The 20634-nt window shown below is 35.8% G+C and overlaps 1 protein-coding gene across 14 annotated transcripts in view; it reads right to left on the reverse strand.

The window, feature by feature from the left end:
* Positions 1-20634, reverse strand: part of shank2 (SH3 and multiple ankyrin repeat domains 2) — a 405147-nt gene that overhangs the window by 43395 nt on the left and 341118 nt on the right. For 11 of the 14 annotated variants that reach the window (XM_062967836.1, XM_062967830.1, XM_062967831.1 and 8 more), the window contains 2 exons: positions 18953-19033; positions 13429-13449 (listed from right to left, as the gene is read on the reverse strand). The exons of 1 other annotated variant lie outside the window; for it this stretch is intronic. In XM_062967836.1, the coding sequence (XP_062823906.1) occupies positions 13429-13449; positions 18953-19033 (102 nt within the window). The remainder of the gene's footprint in view (positions 1-13428; positions 13450-18952; positions 19034-20634) is intronic. 2 more of the 14 variants (XM_062967833.1, XM_008117382.3) reach the window with 1 other exon arrangement.

Below are 20634 nucleotides of genomic sequence, written 5' to 3' on the forward strand. Positions count from 1 at the left end.
TTGTATTGGCAGCTGATCCCTTCCCTGAGATGTGCTGATTTCAAACAGTTCTTCCAGAATTTTTCATCTCCTCTACTGGATTGCTCGCTTTTTCATACATATTCTTCCTTCCCCCCACATGAACAACACTGTTGTAGGAGTAGATACAATCTTCTCTGTGAGATATATGGAGACGTTCTTTGGGTACAATAAATGTAATTAGAAATATGGCAGTCACAGTACCACAGTTGAGAGATGTTTTCGAGCCTTGAATTATTTCTTGTAATTGGAGCACATGTTTGTATTATTCAAAATTGCTTCATATATGATGAAAGATTTTGAATGCCTATAGATTAAAAACTGTGCCAGACACAAGATATTACACAAACTGGGTGCAGTATCAATTGTGTCTTCATACTGTGGATGGCCAGCGCAAATGTATAGAACTAGGGCAACATATGCACAGACTACTATATTTCTTTAATTGTAACACCCCATCAATTGTAAGATGCATCCTAATTTCAGTACCACCACCACCAACAAAAATGCATAAGATACACATGCAATTCTAAGATGCACCCCATTTTTAGAGATGTCCATATATGGGGGGGGACTGTGTCTCAGAATTGAAGAAATACAGTATTATCATCTCTATGTTAATATTTTTAAAATACCATCATGTGGGATCTATACAAAAGGAGAATTTGTGAATGAATGTTTATCTCACTGGAACATGCTGAGAATACAAATCTTGAAGTTTGCTGAGGACATGCTGGTTTGTGACACTCTTCACACATAAAAATTCTATCATACAGCAGTGGAAACAATACACATGGTAAGGAAATGTGGTGTAATTAAACATTCAGGCTCTATGTGAGTTGGATTCTGATTTGGATATATCCAACTCAGCTGACGGAAGCAGATTTTCCTGCTGAAAACCCTGCTATATCCTTGAAACACTACATGGAGACCATGCTGAATGTGATGTTGTTGAGGAAAGGGCTTTGTCCAAAACCAGGCTGATGAATTTTCTTTGAGCCCATGAGAAGCAGATCTTGGATGCAATCTAAATTCCCACAGCTGTGTAAGAATGCAAAATTTACAGCAGATGTCTTTGGAATATCCTATGTACTTCCTAATTTTTCAGCATGAAAAAATAAGTAAACTGATGAAACAGTATGCACCGAAATAACCTTAACTGAAGGGGAAAAATAGAACACCAAACCAATGAGTGGAATTAAGAAAATATTGAATTGTACCTACATATTAGAATAAAAATACCCATTTAAAACTCATTCCAAAATTCTGTGTTTCATTATCTTTGGCTTTTAAAGCACTGTCAGCATTCTCCTTTTCTGACATAGACAAAAAAGGAGAATGCATATCAATATGCAAGAGCATCTCTCGCAATACATGAGCTCCTTCAGCAGGTTAAGCAGAGACAAAGATGACAAAGGAAAGAAGTAATAGCACAGAAAGAGTATTGGTATTGGATGAAAAATCCAATATTAGTATTGGATGGTATTGGATGAAAAAATACATAGGCTGTCCAAACCAAAGTTAAGTATTTTCCATTCCCATATGGTCTACTCGTATGCCTATAAATAAGCCTTAGTGAGTTTTAGGGAAGCAATTGAAATCATGGTATCAATTCTCTCATTGGAATGAAAAGGACTTAAACAGCTTCATTTCAGTTTGTCATATGTTTCTAGGGCATTTTAAATTTATGAAGATTTTTATATTTATGATACATAATTTCATTATTTTTCATTAAAGCCTAAGAAATTTATGAAATTTATGATAAATGGTTCTCAACCTGGAGTCCCCAGATGTTTTTGGCTTTCAACTCCCAGAAATCCTAACAACTTGTAAACTGGCTGGGATTTCTGGGAGTTGTAGGCCAAAAAACATCTGGGGACCCCAGGTTAAGAACCACTGTCATAAAGCTTCCTTCCTTTCTCTTTGCCACAGCAACTTCGGAGGCTAGTTTTTCTGCTCTTTGGAACATGTTTTTTTGGATGCTTGAGCAGGAAGGAGAGGAAATAAATAAATAATAATAATGTTGTTATTGTTATATTACATACCAGGAGGGGAAGATTGTCTGTCTTCATGATGGATTCCACTGCTGTGTGCACATGTAACCAGCAATGGATATAACCTCCTTCTTAATAACTGAGTTGCACTTTCATTTCAGACTTTTTGCCTTTGCCCTCCTCAGAGGATGAGGGTATGACTCGCTCTAAGAGCCCTTCCACACAGCAATATAATCCAGAATATCAAGGCAAGAAATCCGACAATATCTGCTTTGAACTGGGTTATCTGAGTCCACACTGCCATATATTCCAGTTCAAAGCATATATTGTAAGATTTCCTGCCTTGATATTCTGAATTATATGGCTGTGTGGAAGGGCCCGAAGTCGCCCCGAGGATTTCCATGGATGAGCACGGATCCACACATTGGTTTCCAAATTTGTACTCTAACATTCAACCACTACACTAATGCCTAGGATGAATTTTCAAAATTTGTTTTTAGCATACCATTGCAAGCCAGTTTTATTTTCTTTAAAAAAAACCCTCTGGAACAGTTATGAATATATGCTTTTGCTGAAATATTTTGACATTTGTATAGGAATTGCTAATTTTAGGCTTCCAGTTTCAAGCTTGGGGTGCATCTACACTGTAGAATTAATGTAGTTTGATATTGGTTTAATGGCCAAGATTTAGTACTTTGGAATGATGGAAGTTGTAGTTTCACAAGGTCTTTAGTCTTCTTTGCCAAATCGTGCTCCTGCATCACAAAACCTGTTGTAGAAATGTAACCCAAATGCAGTTCTTTCCCTTTTATCTCCCTTATACCAGTGGTTCTCAACCTGTGGTCCCCAGGTGTTTTTGGCCTACAACTACCAAAAATCCCAGCCAGTTTACCAGCTGTTAGGATTTCTGGGAGTTGAAGGCCAAAACATCTGGGGACCCACAGGTTGACAACCAGTGCCGTACACCATTTTGTCCTCCCTTTTTCATTGACTTCCCTTCACTGATGACCTCCCGAACCATGGCTTATGCATATTGGGAAAATGAAACACTCTCCGGACTTTAAATCTCAGCCTCTGTTAGCTCAGTGCTATCCCTGCCCGGTCCATTTTTAAAGAAAAAACCTTGGGATCCCCTCAAATCCCACTACTCTACCCAAGGAGCTGATTTTACACTAGACTTGAGGGAAAACCTGACTTAAAAAAAAACAAACATGTCAGGCTCATGAAGCAGGATTTTGAGAGAGAAATGTCAATGCTTGGTAGAGGAACACCCCTTACTCCCTGTCACAGAAGTAATTCAACCCAGGCAAATTTGACAGCTCCTATCCACATGTTTTCTGGTGTTTTCTCCAGTTATATCCTGGTTCCCGAGTGGAGAAGATGATCTCTATCTTCTCCCCCTCCCTTTTTTGGGACTGTTTCAGATGTTTCCCTAACGAAGCATGGTGGACACTGACAGGAAGTTCCCCTGTGTCGTGGGAAGGGCTCTTTCACAAATCATATTGAACCATGGAAGCTAAAGTGGTGTTAAATGCCATTAATTCTACAGTGTAGATGCACCATTGGAGAGTTTCCTAGTCATTAAAAAAGGTTCTGGGGTAGCGGAAAATAATGTCTATAGTTGCTATAGAGAACAGAAACTCTAGTGTGTCCACAGAGAAGCAGTGCAATTGGGCTCTAGAAAAAAAAAGTAATGACTTCAAATGGAAATCTCATTTCCTAAGAATGTAATACACTTCATTTGAAATTGTAACAGATGAACAGTTTTTACTTCGCATATATATATAAGGATGGAAATGCACTTTTTCAGATGCATAGATTATAGCCTCAGTGGCAGACATTAATAAACAAATGGCATGGTGTATGTGTGGGAAGAGGGATAGAAGAGAGATAATACAACAAATGCAAAAGGAATAAGTATGAAGACTTTAACCATGGTAATGGTTGTTAAGGGTCATGCATATGTGCTTTCGAAAAGAAATATAAACTGTATTAAAATGGCCATCATCTAAGCAGTGGTTGCTTAAGGTCATTTAACAGTCATAGGAAGTGACAAGTACAGATATTAATGGTGATTACTTAAGAGTTGTTCAAAGCACATTGGTCTGTTACAAGTACTAGATTAATCCTTTCAAATAACAATTAGATGGCCTGCTACAACCACTGTTAAAGCCATCACAATATTACCTTTGGCATTTCTATGTTTGACATCTCTGTACCACCACCACCTCCAATGTACAGTTGGTCCTCTGTATCCACAGATTTAGCATTTTATAAGCAAAATAGTTCTATTTCAGGAAATAAGTGAATTTTGCATCCATGGATATACCCATGACTTGAAAATATTTTTTTAATATCCATTTGCCTTTTTATATAAAGAACACAAATGTACTATGCCATTGCATACAGACTAGAGCAGGGGTCCCCAAACTTTTTAAACAGGGGGCCAGTTAATGATCCTTCGGACCGTTGGAGGGCCGGACTATAGTGGGCCGAGCAATAATAATAATAATGAATAATAATGAATAATAATGAATAATAATAATAATAACAACAACAACAACAACAATAAAAAGAGGGTTGGAAGAGACCCTTAGGGCCATTGAGTCCAATCCCCTTCTGCCTTTGTGCACCGAAAGCACAAGCAAAGCACCCCTGACAGATGGCCACCCAGCCTCAATGTTAATAATAATAATAATAATAATAATAATAATAATAATAATAATAATAATAAAGAGGGTTGGAAGAGACCTCTTGGGCCATTTAGTCCACCCCCCTTCAGCCTCATGTATCAAAAGCACAAGCAAAGCATCCCTGACAGATGGCCACCCAGCCTCAATGTTAATAATAATAATAATTCTCAATTAAAAGACAAAGTATGGATTGTCGATGTTGCAATCCCAGGGGACAGCAGGATTGAGGAGAAACAATTGGAAAAGCTGACATAATATGAGGATTTAAAGATCAAACTGCAAAGACTCTGGCACAAGCCAATCAAGTTGGTCCCAGTGGTGATCGGCACACTGGCTGCAGTGCCTAAAGACCTTGGCCTGCACTTAAACACAATCGGCACTGACAAAATTACCATCTGTCAGCTGCAGAAGGCCACCTTACTTGGATCTGCCCGCATTATTCACCGATACATTACACAGTCCTAGACACTGTGATCCAATACAACAGCCAGCAGAATGTCTGCTGTGGACTCATCTTGTTGCGTTTCAAATAAAAATAATAATAATTGACAAAATTACGATCTGCCAACTGCAAAAGGCCACCCTACTGGGATCTGCACGCATAATCCGAAAATACATCACACAGTCCTAGACACTTGGGAAGTGTTCGACTTGTGATTTTGTGAAACGAAATCCAGCATATCTATCTAGTTTGCTGTGTCATAATAAAATAATAATAATAAGGGTTGTAAGAAGGGGGTTGGGCTAAATGACCTAAGGGGTCTCTTCTTCTCTTACAACCCTATTATGTCATAATAAAATAAAATAAAATAATAATAATAATAATAATAATAATAATAATAATAATAATAGGGTTGTAAGAGAAGAAGAAACCCTTAGGTCATTTAGCCCAACCCCCTTGTGCCATGGGGGGCCGGATAAATGGCTTCGATGGGCCGCATCCGGCCCCCGGGCCTTAGTTTGGGGACCCCTGGACTAGAGCATCCACAGATATTGGTATACACAGGGGATTTGGAACCAAACCCTAATGGATATTAAGAGCCCACTGTACACATAAATCTAGTCTGCTGAGACTGAACTCCATGCATCTGAAGAAGTAAGCTGCAATCTACAAAACTATATGTAAAATCAAACTTGTTTGTCCTTAAGATGCCACAAGACTATTATTTTGCTACAGGGGATTAATTGTTGTACTACCTTAGGTTTTTTTGGAAGTAACAATTTTGCTTCTGAGTTTGATCTAGTCCAGAATAAGCTGTTTGTAGATTGCAGTCTATAAGTATAAATTTAAATACCCCTTTAATTTAAAATCCAAATCACATGAAGAAATTAACAAGTTTTTCAATGGAACTTAGTATTAGGCACGAGACATAAAACAACATTTAAACATTTAAACATTTAAGACTACAGCTTAAACATAAGTTGCCATTAAAACACAAACAAATTACAACACACATTTTATAGCTTGATTTATAAACTAGTATAACATTTTGATTTCAACTTAGTTTCTATCATTAGCAACAATTATGTGTTCATTGTAGGTGGATTACAATTAGGGTGATACTTCCATTACTCATCAGAAATAGCAACTGAAACTATTTTGCTATTTACTTAATATCTCCATGCCCTTTGTGCACCCCCAAATAAAATGGTACCTGAATGGACAAGATAGAAATAATAATTTAACATGGTGTGTTTATGATAGTTTAGTGTGTGAATTGAAAAACATCACTAATGGTTCATTGATCTGATATTTCTGAACAAAGAAAAAACAAAACAAAATAAAAACCCTGCTAGAACCAATGGTCTACTTAAACCTCTTGAAGTTCAAACTATGGTCTGAGAAAACATATACTTAGTGCAAAACATGCACTGTCCAACTTAACGGGCAGGGAGGTTGCGGCGGCTGGTGCACCTCAGCCACCATCCTTTCTTTGGGGTTCTCCTTCCCAGGAGCCCCCGGCCCTGTGCTTTTCACGTGCTCACCAGGCAGCGCTGAATTATAGTTCGGTTACAATTTGGAATAGCATTGCTAATTCAAGTGCATTGAAAATTATGCAAATATATATTGCTGTATAAAATGGACAGGTAGAAATCATGTAAGAGAATGCATGAATTTATTTTTTGATCAGAACACTAAAAGGAATTGATCGTGTTTGTTGGCATGGCTCAGCTCTGTATCATTGTACAGAACAGAAAATGTATTGTACATAAAACTTCAGTTAAATACTAACACCACAGCAACAAATGTATATATATCAGAAATGCTTTGGCAGAGTAGAAAAATATCTGGCAAATACTATGTTTCAGTACCCAGATTTCACTAAAAAGCATGTAATATCATATTATTTCAGCACTGTACCATTAAAGGGCAGAAACTGTGGACATTGGATACACACAGCTATTATTTTCAAAGACTCAACTCTAGTAAAAATATTTAAGGCTTAACATAGCAGTACAGTCCTATAGCTCAATCTGCCTATTCTTTTACTTTGAATAATACCTAGAGGTAGTTTTTACTTTTTCTCTGGTCAAATGTAAGCTTGTTTGTCTCTGAAATATTCACTAATATTGTGTACTGGTCCCACTTGTCATGTTGCTTCTGTCTAAAAATGAACTAAAGGTAACTTCATCCCAAATTAATCTATTACATTGAAATCATCACAACCTAGGACAATATGGTAACAGTTTCATATTATTTCTGTTATCCAACACTAAATTATACCTTAACTTCATCACATGCAGTATTAACCCAGATTCCCAGTGATGGGTGAAAAAAGTGGTATATGAAAGTGCTTTTCAGACATGTGATTTATTTTAAATTTAATATTAGAGTCTGCACTAAAGATACTTCTTAATAAGCAAAATAGTTCTGTTTCAGGAAATAGGTGAATTAAGAAACCCTTCTATATTCAGCAAGCTATATGGGAAAAATGGGAACTGTAAGTGGCCACTAAAAGTGGCTAGATGAAGGCATTTGAAAAGGTAAAATTAATCAGATTCAGTCTTCTCTGCATCTTCTCTCAGTTCTGAGGCACTGACAAAATGGAGTTCCACGGAGGCTGACACATGGCCACTTCCAGTGCATGTTTTGCACTGAAAATGGAGAGAAGACTCTATTTTCAATTAGGAATCAGGTAGCACCCAACTCCTAATTGCAGAAAATGTGGATGAAGCAGGGACAAATGATGGGAAATGACATGGGATGACCGGCCATCCCAGAAGATGGAGGAAGACGGGGGAAAATGGTAGGGAACGAAGGAGGACGGTTTCCTTCACTTTCCCTCACTTTCCCCCTGCCTGTTTGATGAGGTAGAAATGCAGAGCAGTTTTTCAAACATAGAACTTAATCACATGCAATAAAATCAGCGCTTCTACACACTTAAGAAACTGAAACCGACGGTACCCTTCACATGACGCAAGCTTTGAATGTGGGTTATCTTGCCATATCTAAAGTGTGGGTTTTCCTGACGATTCATAAGCCGGTTGGCAAGTGGGGAAGGGACAATGGTGGAAACAAGTCTTTACCGTGTTGATGGCAAATCAAACGGATAAATCTTAAAGCGGAGAGAAGGATTAGGTATGATGGAGTAGGAAAATCTTCCATTTCATTTTGAAATGGGTGTGGTGAAGCTTAAGGGAAAAGCTATGATCTCAAATATTTTAATAATCTTGTGAGATCAAGGTCAGTGGTGTTCCCAAAAAAATTGAACTGACCTTTATTTAGTTCTGAAGAAGGGAAACATAAACAAACCACAAGATGCTTAGACAAACTTATTTTATAACTTTAATTGAAAATAAATATCCAGTTATTAACAATGGAAAAATCAAGGAAAGCAGCAGGAATCTTAAAAAGCAAAGATTGTTGTCCAGCTCTCTGCTACCTTAAATGCAGGCATACCAAAGTTAATCCCACAGTGATTGCTACAGCATATTGCAACATGATACCTGAAAAACAGAAAGAGAATAATTTTAAAAGTGCATTACATGTGTAACCTACATTTTGAAAATAATAATAATGATATAATAAACCCACTATATTGATAAAGATAGTACTTTTAAAGATAACAGTTTGCAATGGATTCAAAAATACTTCAAACCATAAAATTTCAATTCACTTACCATTCCATTTTTCCTATTTTCTTCTGCAGTGCTTCTTTCTGTACTGGGATGGCAAAATCACTTTCAATTATTTTTCTGTAGTGAAGAAAAACAACTAAGTACTCTATATGTGAGAATTTATGACTAGTTACAATTGTATGATTATTTTGCTCTTAACAAATAGGATAAGAATACTAACACAGAAGCGCTAAAAGGCCTGGTTTATTTACTAGCATTTTCAGAAGCATTGCTGGTTTTCACCACTGGATGCTTATTGAGAGAACCTGAACTTATATTTTTGAGACAGAAGTGGGACAACATTTGAGATTTTTTTTATTAGAATTCAGCACTTTCTGGGAACTAGTAATCTGATTTGGAAAATATCCTCCTTGTATTTCTTTTCATAATGGCTGTTTTGCAGATTTTGACATGTGTCACACCTCATTAATATATACCAAGAAGAAAACATTATTATTGGTATATATTGAGTCAAATCTCAAACGAAATCATATAAATTTTGCTTTATCTCATAGGAATACGAGAACAATGACTGAATCCATTAAAGAGAAGACAGAATGGCGACTTGGCCCATCTCCATCAAAATTTAATACTGCATATCCTATTACAGCTCAATAGCAGCAATAATAATTTAAGTATCAATCGGTGTCACAGATTAACACTTACACAAATATCGTTCAGAAGTCCCATGTTAAATCAGTAGCTTCAGAAATATTTGTTGCTATCTTTTCTTGTAAGGTATCTGTTGGCTTGAAGATTTCCAAAACGTCTTCCAAAATTTTCCACAGATCTGAAGGAGTAAGTGCTATAGAGATGGTGCTCTATTTATTTTCATTATATTTCTGTTGCGAAAGCTTGATAATCTGTTCCACAACTGCATTTTTCAGTCTTTTCAGAAAAGTCACATTTTAGTTCAAATTATCTTTGGAATACAAGTAATGGATTTACTTTCTGTTTGCGTTGTTTCAAATGCCACCACTTCACACCTTCCCCCCTGAAACAAACTGGCACTGTAAATGCAACAGATTATAAGTATCATTTTCTTCTACATGCCACAAAGGGATCTCCCAAGAGATACCATTCAGCATTCTTCTGTTTTATAGTGTTGTAAAATATTATTCTGTTGAATTGCATTTTGATTTTATCTGATGTCTCCACATCTACAAGTGATATCTTTATTATTCTTATGGAAGAAGTATTTATATCTTTAAGAGCAAGATCAACAAAAATGAGAAACTTTTAAAAATTTGAAACAGGTGAAATATTCCCATTTCAGAGAAGAAGAAAAATCTTGCACAACCACAACTCTAGTAAAAAAAACTTATCCTCAGTTCCTTTCTCTCTCTTTTTTTTTAATAAAAATTAATTTAACATGAGTAGGCTTTGTAAATCGAGAATGGAATTGTTTCCTGTTAGACACAGTAAAGTAAGTAACATTTAAGGAAAAGTTATCAAAGTGCACTTGTGGACAAGATGTGAACTCCCATACTGTTTTTAAACCACAGTTGCCCCTCCACATTTGCAGGTTTAACTTTTGGGGATTTGATTACTCATGAATTTGAATTCATGGAAGTTGATTATAAAGTTGTGCTGGAGGACCTAGAGCGTGTACAGAGAACACCTCTCTAGGTTGCCCAACATAACTTTATCTGGAAATGAACACAGAATTGCTCTAGATGACCTAGAGATTTTCAGAGATACATTTTTTTCAGGTAAAAAAAAGATTTTTTAGATTCCCCCCCCCCCAGGTTTTCCACTTTTGTGGGACTCCTGCACCCCTAACCACCAGAAAAGAGGAGGGCCTACTGTATTCTAACTCTTCCCTAACCTTTCTAAGCAGTTCCTTTTAGGTGAAAAATGCTGAACTGCCTGTCCTGGAAACCTTCATGCATGGTGATTCAATCTTTTACATAGCTTACCACTCCATATATCAACCACACACATGGCCAAGTGGCCAAAAGGATTCATTTTACCCCAATTTTGTGACTTTAGGAGGTTCCGGGGGAACGAAAATGGTCCTTTTGACTAAATGAAGCTGTCCATGCTCGATTTAGTCTTGAACAAATAGAAAATGGTATGATAGAGTAAATAATTGTCTAGAATAAAATGTGATACTCCCCTATCCAAGGAGATTCTCTGGAAGTTTTGCTCAGAGGAGGCCTACTACTACCCTCCTCTCAGGGTGAAAGCATTATATTAAGGGAATATAGTGACATGTAAAATATTCCTCTCTAATTGCATAAGACGCATTACATATGCAAAAATCTTCACTGAATTTCATCATAAATGTTTCAAGGAAGTTGTTTTGTTCCAGTTTACATTGTTCTGGCACACATGGCCTAGCCATTTCACTTAGCTGTGGTTTTTATAAAAGCTACTACAACACAGATGACATGATTAGGACACATGCTGTCATGTTTCAAACATGCATTCATCCCCCCCCCCCAAAAAAAACCACTGCCAACTATAAGAAAAAGAAGAAAAGAAGCCATTTTTAATTGGCAAAAATTCATTTCAAGGGCCAATAAATACATTTTGAATTTAGTAAAGACAATAAAAGTGAGAGTCAACGCAAAAAGAATCACTACCGGTTGATATGTTTTTGCCTAGTGCACTGTGTAAGGAACAAAAGAAAAATTAAAAGTAATGGAAAACATAGCACTTGGTTTTAATCTTTTAAAAACTTCTCATTTGTTTTATAAATAAACCATAGCCCTGATCCAGAGGCTCCACTGTATTAATGGGGCTCTGATCATGGAGTTTTGTGTGAAAGGGGGCTCATTTCCTTCAAGGTTATAGAAAGTTCAACGTGGGAGAATATGTGCATGAAGAGTCATGCCTGTAAATGGAATAAATCTAATTTACACATAATTCTATGCAGAATACAATGTACTTTTCTGTATGAATAACTGTGTATCACACCAAAGGTAGGAGACCCTAAGGCTCTCCAGGTATTTTATTGTTATGCCATGATGGGTGAGGGGAGAGCTGAAGTCCAAAACATTGGAAAGGACACTTTCATAGTATGCTATACAACTGCATTTCAAAGAATGTGAGTATATAGAAGGCACACACTATTAGAACCTTGGTGTAAGGAAATAATGTTTATGTCAGCGATGCATTTTTAAAAATAGACATTATTTTCAGTTTGTACACTGCAAATATATGCTAACATTACAAAGAAGGTACAGAGTTAAATATCATCCTTCAGTTCCTAAAGTTGTATCTTGAGCATTTACCTCAAGCAAACACAAAATATCAGATAACTCAGCTATACTACAGGGCACCCAAGCCCACTGATGAAAATCTGTAGATGGGACTAGAGCTCCTGTCCACACAAAGAAAGAAATGGTGTGCTGGTATAATATTAAAGTGTTAATCAAAAATAAAGCAACGTTTCCTTTCATCCACTTTCCTTCATTGTTGGAAGCTGGTGACAAACTTAATATTTTATACAAACCTCTAACTTATATACTACTTGCCCTTTGTTTCTTCTACCATATGATACCTAAAGTATTAGTGGTCTGCTGTGCAATCACATATATAGAAAAATTAAGTTTGTTTTGAAGAAAGCAGCTGACATACAAAGGTTGGAGGCAGGGGCGGGAAGGGATGCAGCTAAATATATGCAACCTTTATATACATATATTTAATTTTACTATAAAATGTCAACAATCCCCACCTGTCTGTACATTTAGAAATCAGTCATTGCAAGTTGTGCAATAGTCTCAGTAGGCTTTGCAGCAGAGGTGGGTCTCAAGGAGATAAAGGAGAGGAGAGTTGTGACCTTATGGATCAGTTTAGGGAGGGTGTTCCATGCATACGGGACAGTGTGGAAGATGCTACATTAAACCTGAAATTATGCAGAGCAGCAGTTCTCCAGGTAAAGACTCAAGGTGTGTGTGAGGTGCCTATTTTGAGACAGAGGCAGTGTGGTTTTGTGAGCAATGACTGGCTACTAAGCAGGCAAGTGAAATAAGTGATGCAAGACTACACCAAACGCATGTTACTTGCCACTGTTTCTCATAGAGCTGCTTCACACATGATGTTCTGACACAAAGGAACCTCACTGTAGGGAACCATATGTACATCCATGCATAGCATTAGGCATAAAAATGCTGCAAATGTCAATTTTGTTCTGATTACACATGTTTTGAAGCTGCAGCAGGAGGTTCCAAATATATGTAACCACTGAGAAGAGACATGCAACATAACACGAATGCACATTTTTTTTCCCTAGAAGGAAGCTTCCTCATATGAGAAAATACCTTGAATGAAACAGCACTATGTGGTTGCCAGTTAGCACAGTAACTTTGGGGTAATGACTGGGGAAAGACTGGAAAGGATCTTAAACAGATAAAGGAAAAAGAAGTGGGGATGAAGGAGGCAAGACAAAAGAAATAAATGTGTTCATTTATTTCAAACGTGATTTCCTTAGTCATTTTAGGTATTTGCAATTTATTAACTAAATGACTAAAACATATTGAATAATTATATTACTATTATTATTACCAAGTTGAACCATTGACAACTTTTTAGGTTTTTTTAATATGAGAATGTGCAGAAAAAAAATTAAAAACAAGAGACAAAATGCTTCCCCTTACCCTTCTTCTTCCGTACTGAAGCTTGGAAATAGAAAGGGAATGAATGGTAAATCAAATCTGACGTGAAGTTCATTCTAAACTGTAAAGTCCCTGCTTTCATCTTGAACATCAACACTGAGAACTGTGTCCTTTTTCAAATTACCAATTATAATATGAGCTATGGAATGGGTGGTATTCTAATTAGCAAGTTATGTTATTCCATAAGATGCAGATTGGATGTAAATAAAAGCAAGATTTAGTTTCAAAAATTCAGTAGAATACCTGCTATATTTTTAAAAACATAGCAAAAAACATGAAAAAGGTGGTAATATCTTCTAATTGCTATCATAAAGAGTCTTCCATCTGGAAATAGCCCATAGAATTTAAAGGAGTAGGAACTGTGATCCCTCACTAGCCCAGTGGTTCTCAACCTGTGGGTCCCCAGAAGTTTTGGCCTTCAACTTCCAGAAATCCTAACAGTTGGTAAACTGGCTGGGATTTCTGGGAGTTGTAGGCCAAAACACCTGGGGACCCACAGGCTGAGAACTACTGCACCAGCCCATTTCTTCCTGAAGCTCCTTCTGCTATTTCTGCATGCGCGCGCATATATATATATATATATATATATATATATATATATATATATATATATATATATATATTACTTAGAGAATGTTTGTAAGTGAGTGGGAAATAATTATGCAGTATCATGAAGAAGAGATTTAAGTGAATGAGGTACCACACAAAGAATCATGAAACTAGATTAATGAACCCATCACGCTGCCTTGGTTTCCTCTGAAACCGCTAACATACCATATAACATAGATTTGAATCTGACTACAATTTTGCAAGCAAGAGATGTACAAATGTTATTTTTTTTAAAAAAAAAATCCTACAAGATTGAACAAACCTGTTTGAGTAGAATCGCATTCTAGAAATAGGCAACAGTACAGTGCAAAAGTATTAAATTCAGACCATTTTCTTGTTCCTTTCCAAGTGGTGCGTCAGGAGCAAAAATGCTCACCTTTAGGGAGAGGCAAAAATCTAAGTACCTTGTAGGTGTGGATGTGCTTACTCTAAAAATGTTAACAATGTTTATGTGTGTGTCTTTCTCACAAAACTTTCATTCTTTTTAGGTCCTCATTCTTTTAAAATAAGCTCACCCTACAAACAATTTTTTTTCAATTCACCATTTTGAAATTTCATTATCCCATGAAATTTAAGTAATTGGCTCAACACTAAAAAATACAAAAACAAAAACAAAACTTACGCTACTAGTAAGACGGTCTACAACTCAGAAACATTATGAATGCTGTACATGCTGTACACATATAAAGTTTTAGATAGAATCCTTTGCATTTTCAAGTAACCCTGACCTAAAATCTTGGGGAACCTGACTATAAAGATAAATAGGTTTGAATTTTGTCTCTGATAATATGCATATTTAATCTGAGTTTGTGTGAGCGTATGTGTTATTTAGTTTGTTATGCAAGAAGGTACTCCATATCTCCTAGAAGAATATCTCCCCCTGTGCAATGGTTATCTTGGATGTCACAGTCAAATCCTCGGTTGGAGAGGATGAGGAGGTACCCATGTGTAGAGATTGGAGAAATGACCTCTCTCTCTTCCTGGCTGAGAAAATGTGGCCACATTCTGCTTGGGTCCACCCACCTCCTCCTGCTATAAGCTAGCTGTGGGGGCACACCGTGGCTGTAGATGAGGTTGGCTGTCTTGTTGTGGAAGGATAAGGGGACAAGTACAATGGGTCAATCTTATTACCCTTCAGTCTTACATAAGATCATTGTAAACGTCTGACTTTACATAAAACAGCTTTCTATTCTTTAAAATATTTACTTTATTATAACAGTATCAATTTAAAATTAAAACCATTTCAATTCGCTAACAAAATGTTTATATAAAATGTAATTTTCATTTATGACTTCTTTTCGATACCATAGGTATGCTCACCCAAGGGAATGAAAAACACAGAAGAAAAAGAAATTATTTAACTGTATAAGCTTCTGCTGATAAAGGCTAGACAGAAGAGGGTGAAAATTGTTTCTTTAGAGTATCACAACTGTTTACAACTTACTGCTGGCTAATCAATTTTATATTTCATTGCATGTTTTGCATATCTACAATATATTCCACCATAGTTGCATAAATAGAGAAGCAATATCTTTGCTTTGCATAGCTCTGAAGTAACACATTGTGAATATTTGGCAAAACTACCTCTACATGTAGCATTCTCTTAAAGGATTCAAAATATTTTCATGTGGACAGAAAAATCCAATATATTATTACCAACAGAAGGTGTTCAGCTAAAAGCCAGCATTGTATCCATACTTAATCCTATTAATGTTTACCCAGGAGTTCAGTGGTTTTATTCCCAAATGAATCTTCCTTTCATTTCATTGGAGAAAATATCACACTTGCCATTTTTATTAGATGGAAGTGAATTGGAACCCTATTTACAGAGCTTGAAAAATCCTATTTACAGAGCTTGAAAAATCCTATTTACAGAGCTTACCACTTTTGACTATAACTCACAGAACCTCCCAGCTGGAACCATAATCCAAACAGGTAACTTTTTGAAGATTTGACTATTCATGTGTAATATTCTATCCTTATCCAGTGACATTAGGAGTGTATATTTGAAGCGGTTATACTCGTATTTAGTCATTCCAAAGGATCTTATTTAAAACAACAGTTAATAAGTGAAAACAAAGTCCAACTTCCATCTTATAATGTTCAAGAAAGGTTTTCTTTATGGCCAAGTTCTGTTATGTTTCCTGTGGCTTCCTTTGAAGTGATTAACTGCAGAATTTCTAAAAAGTAAGACATTGCATTTCTGTGACTTCTAGTTTCAGAAGCCTAAAGGTTTTTGTTGTTTTTATTTAGAACAAGTGTGAACTAATCAGCAGCTACAGCTGAGCCAAGTACTAATTACTATCTGGTCCAGTTAAAGTTACAAACTGTGTAGTGACTGATCCTTTGCATAGTTGGCTTTATAAATCTTCTTAGTAAACCGACTCAGGAATCCTTTTGAAACTGAGGAAATGCCTTTCCTGTGAACCTTTCTGCTGAATTAATTTCATTCCACAAGAAAACCACACAGTCCAAAAGTAACAGCTACTTTTAACATACAGAACGAATAGCAGGTTCTCTACAATGATTCAAATTAAACATGGAAGAGGATCTGCTCAAGTGCTTAACCAGAAGAAGAAAGTGTATTATTTGGCAATTTTCTGATTTACAAGGAGAATGAATTGTATTGAACAGAACTGTTCTATACAATATAACTGTTTCCTGGATCTCAAAATAGCTCATTGGAGGGAAAGGATAAATGTGAAGAGTCAGTCATAGTAAGTACTACACATTTTAGACAGATCACCTTGGGGGTTATTCCCACCATCCAGGTGTAATGCCAAAATACTGAGCTGGAACCAGATTTCCTGTTAGGGAATTCTGATCATAGGACGATGGCATTTGAAGGAGGTGCCATTTCATTTTTTTCTAACTCCGTCTTTCCTCCTGAAAGCTGCTCTGGATCTTGTCAGAACCCCTGAAAGATTACAAGAACCAATAATGTAGAGGGTGGGGAAATACAGAACTGGCAAAACCCCCAAACCTGTTTTCCTCCACTGGATCCCAGCCTCTTTCCTGAATAGGTGGAGCTCTTTTATTTTATATATCTATACTTATTTATTGTGTCACCTTTCTCCAGAAATGAGAACCAAGATGGCTGACAGATAAAATTAGTTATCCACTGAAGTGCAAATCTGGATACAACCCACTGATTTGAACTAAGAAAAACTCCTGATCGTAGGGTTGGCAGGTAGCAATTCTCCCACGAAAATTATGTCAGCCCAGTAAAATATCATTAGTTTTCTATGTCACAAGAAAGGCTCTCCTACTTTTTCCCCCCTGCAGGGTAAATGAAAAGGGGCTATTATTATTATTATTATTATTATTATTATTATTATTATTATTATTATTATTATTATTATTATTATTATTATTATTAAGCTATGATGCAAAAAATTAAGATGGATATATTTTCCAACATTCTTAGGCTAAATAAAAATATACAAAAAAACTCTTCTTATTTTCCATAAAGAAAGTTTTATAAATCCCAAAGCATAATATTTTTTTTACTAAAATTAGAGATGGCACAAAAGGAAATAAATATTTCTTTCAAAAACTATTAATAAATCATACACAATAACTTGAATAATAAGATTTATGCAAAATGTTAGTTCATTTAAAGATCCTTTTTTCACTGTTCTAAAATTTAATATCCACAAGACTTGTTTTCTTCCTACAAAATACAATCTAAATGGGTGTCATAATACTGTAATTGTTACAAAATTGGTTTTATTATAACTGGTTTCACAATAAGGAAAGATAACTTTCTATTAAGGTACTAATTCAACTACTTTTCTACTAAAGGTATAATTGGCCTCTGAATTAATTTGTCAGATATTAAATCGTGACACTCATAATAATATGCAGACATCAGGATATTTAAATCAATTAACATGCAACATTTACTAAAAAAAATGAACTTTTTAAAAAGTCATGTCAAAAATGTTCAGTTGGAAGTTTGTACATATAAATCTAGCTAAATATTCGGTATTGAAAATATTCATACCAAAGGGTAAACAGATTTCTGGTTCATTCAAATCTTAATTTAACAATAAATCTATCAAGCAAAGTTTGTCCTCAATCCAGGTGGACAACAGAAGCTGGTGTGCCAGATGCCACATTCTTGGAAGTCCTCCTCATGTGCCTTATAGATGATCTCCCTCCTGGGTTTTTTTTTTTAAGTTCAGGAGAAAGGATGGAGTATCTTGAGAAATCCAGGCCCCCATTTTCCTTGTCTTACAGGTACTGGGCTCCTATTAGAATTGGTAACTTTTTCAGTAAAAATCTATGTATCTTCCAGATGGTGGCTGGATTCTCATCACCACCATCCCTGAAACACTTTTGAATGGTATTATTATTATTATTATTATTATTATTATTATTATTAATTCATATACCACTTTTATCTCTTGATTGAGACTCAAAGTGTCTATGGGGAAATCTGAAAGCAGAAACCTGTTTCCACTTTTTGTTTTAGCTGGATTGGGGCAAGGAACTTCAATGAGAGCTAGTTCCCTATGAACACAAAACTTTATTTCTTTTACGAGGGCTAGCAGCTTACCTTTATCCACTAATGAGAGGCCACAGAAATTTAAAATAAAACAATATTAGATAAGCTGATTTCTTTTTTAAAAATACCAAGCTAATAAAATACGCTATAGCTTTTACTTAACATGTAAAATAATGATGCACATAAATTATAATCACATTCTCTCGCAGAATTAGAAACAAAGGGAAAAAAATCATTCATGCTCATCATGCATACTTGACAATTTCCAGAAATGCAACATTTCCAAGTAAAATTTCAATACAATATTCTGTACAGGATGCAGTTTCAAACAGTATTTTCTTTACATCTCCATTATTGCAGCATGCTGGTTAAAAAACACTTTCTTACCAAGCTCTTCAAGCTCTGAGGTCATTGACTTAGACCGCAAGGTCAGTGCAGTGGTTGGAGCCCGCTTTGGAGGTGGAGGGGCTTTGCATTAAACAGAAGGACATACAACATAAGTAAAGACACTTCAGTATATGCTAATATAGGCACAGCTCAAATTCATCCTCAAAATGCATTAGAAATTAAATGAGTGTCCTTTTGATCTCTAGTAATAACTCCCAAATATTAATATTAATTTCTACATACTGCAAAGAAAGACATTCTACAACAACTATTTCCAATTGGGATTTATTAAAAAGTTCAGCTGAGCAAGGTCCCCAGTTTGGTCCAGGGTCTCATTCAGTTTGGCCTTGATTAGGGTCAGAACAATTCAGACCTGATTCAATTATTCAAAGCCAAATCCAAATTGAAATTGTGAAGCCTGGGTGTTTGTTGTGCCTGTTAATTTGCTCTGGGAAACAAAAATGGTGACAACCCATTAAAAAACATGCATGAAGTTTATAATTTGGAAATTTGCCTCTCTACAGAGGGTATCTATGCTGCCAGACAAAAAGAAAATACATCTAGGAATTTACCCTAACAACTGCCACAACATTTTTAATGCAAAGGTGCATAGATTTTACCAAAGTAAAATTCCCTCAAAGAGAGAACTAATCTTATACTACTGTATCTCATTTGATACCTCTTCAGATATTAAGAGATGACATTACAGAAATCTTGAATTTTATACTGTTGTAGCACATATAGAGCCTCAGGTAGACAACTTATCTGACATTAAAAATTTCTGCACGTTATCTGACTGACCAGAAATCATGAACAGAAGAATGAAAGGCAATGAAATTTCTATAATGCTGCTTCCAAGGAGTTGATAGGGTATTTCCAAACTTTTATTTCATAAACCTCAATGAAAAAGAAAGGATAATGACCCAAACTATATTCCATGCCTAAGCTTGAGTTAGAGATGTTAAAACATTCTACCTTCCAAAGAAAGATATAATTTTCTGTCTGTACTTGCCATATAAAAATATTAGCATCCAAGGATCAAATGTATCTGAAATATTTTTCAGTAAAATGTTTGCTGTTCTGAGCTCACAGCAATAAAACCTTTTCAAACATCACAACCAGAGCGAAAAGCATAGCATTATCATGTCAAAAGCATAACCTTTTGATTTCCAACTACACTGCCAAAACCCAGCTTATTGTAAGTAGGTTTAATGACAATATTAGAATTTGCAGAAACAAAACTGGCAGCCATTTGGAAAGCAAAATCTGCGCAACTTAATGAAATGCAAGTAACACATTTCCTCTCACAACTGCTCCAGTAATCTTAGAAGTAGATAATTGACAGTAATGCTGACCAGTTGTATTTAGAGGTAGAGAGCAGATACATGAATAAATGTACTATTATCTGGAAGAGTTGATTGCCTCCTGGATTGCCTCATCACCACTTTCAAAAGTTGTAAAAAACACCTTCGGCTATCATTAAGAGAACACAAAATTTGAAAGGTTTCAGAAAAATGATTGAAATACTATAGAATTGTTCTAAATGTCAGTAATGTGCTAGGGTACTCTAATTTTAAGACTATCAATTCTACTAACTGCTAAGGAAAAATGCAAAATGCAGAAATTTTTCTATACCACTGCTCAAGGCTACTCATCCCACTATGGACGTTTCATATTCTTAT

This window comes from Anolis carolinensis, chromosome 1 (assembly GCF_035594765.1).
Source record: "Anolis carolinensis isolate JA03-04 chromosome 1, rAnoCar3.1.pri, whole genome shotgun sequence".
Lineage (NCBI taxonomy): Eukaryota > Metazoa > Chordata > Lepidosauria > Squamata > Dactyloidae > Anolis > Anolis carolinensis.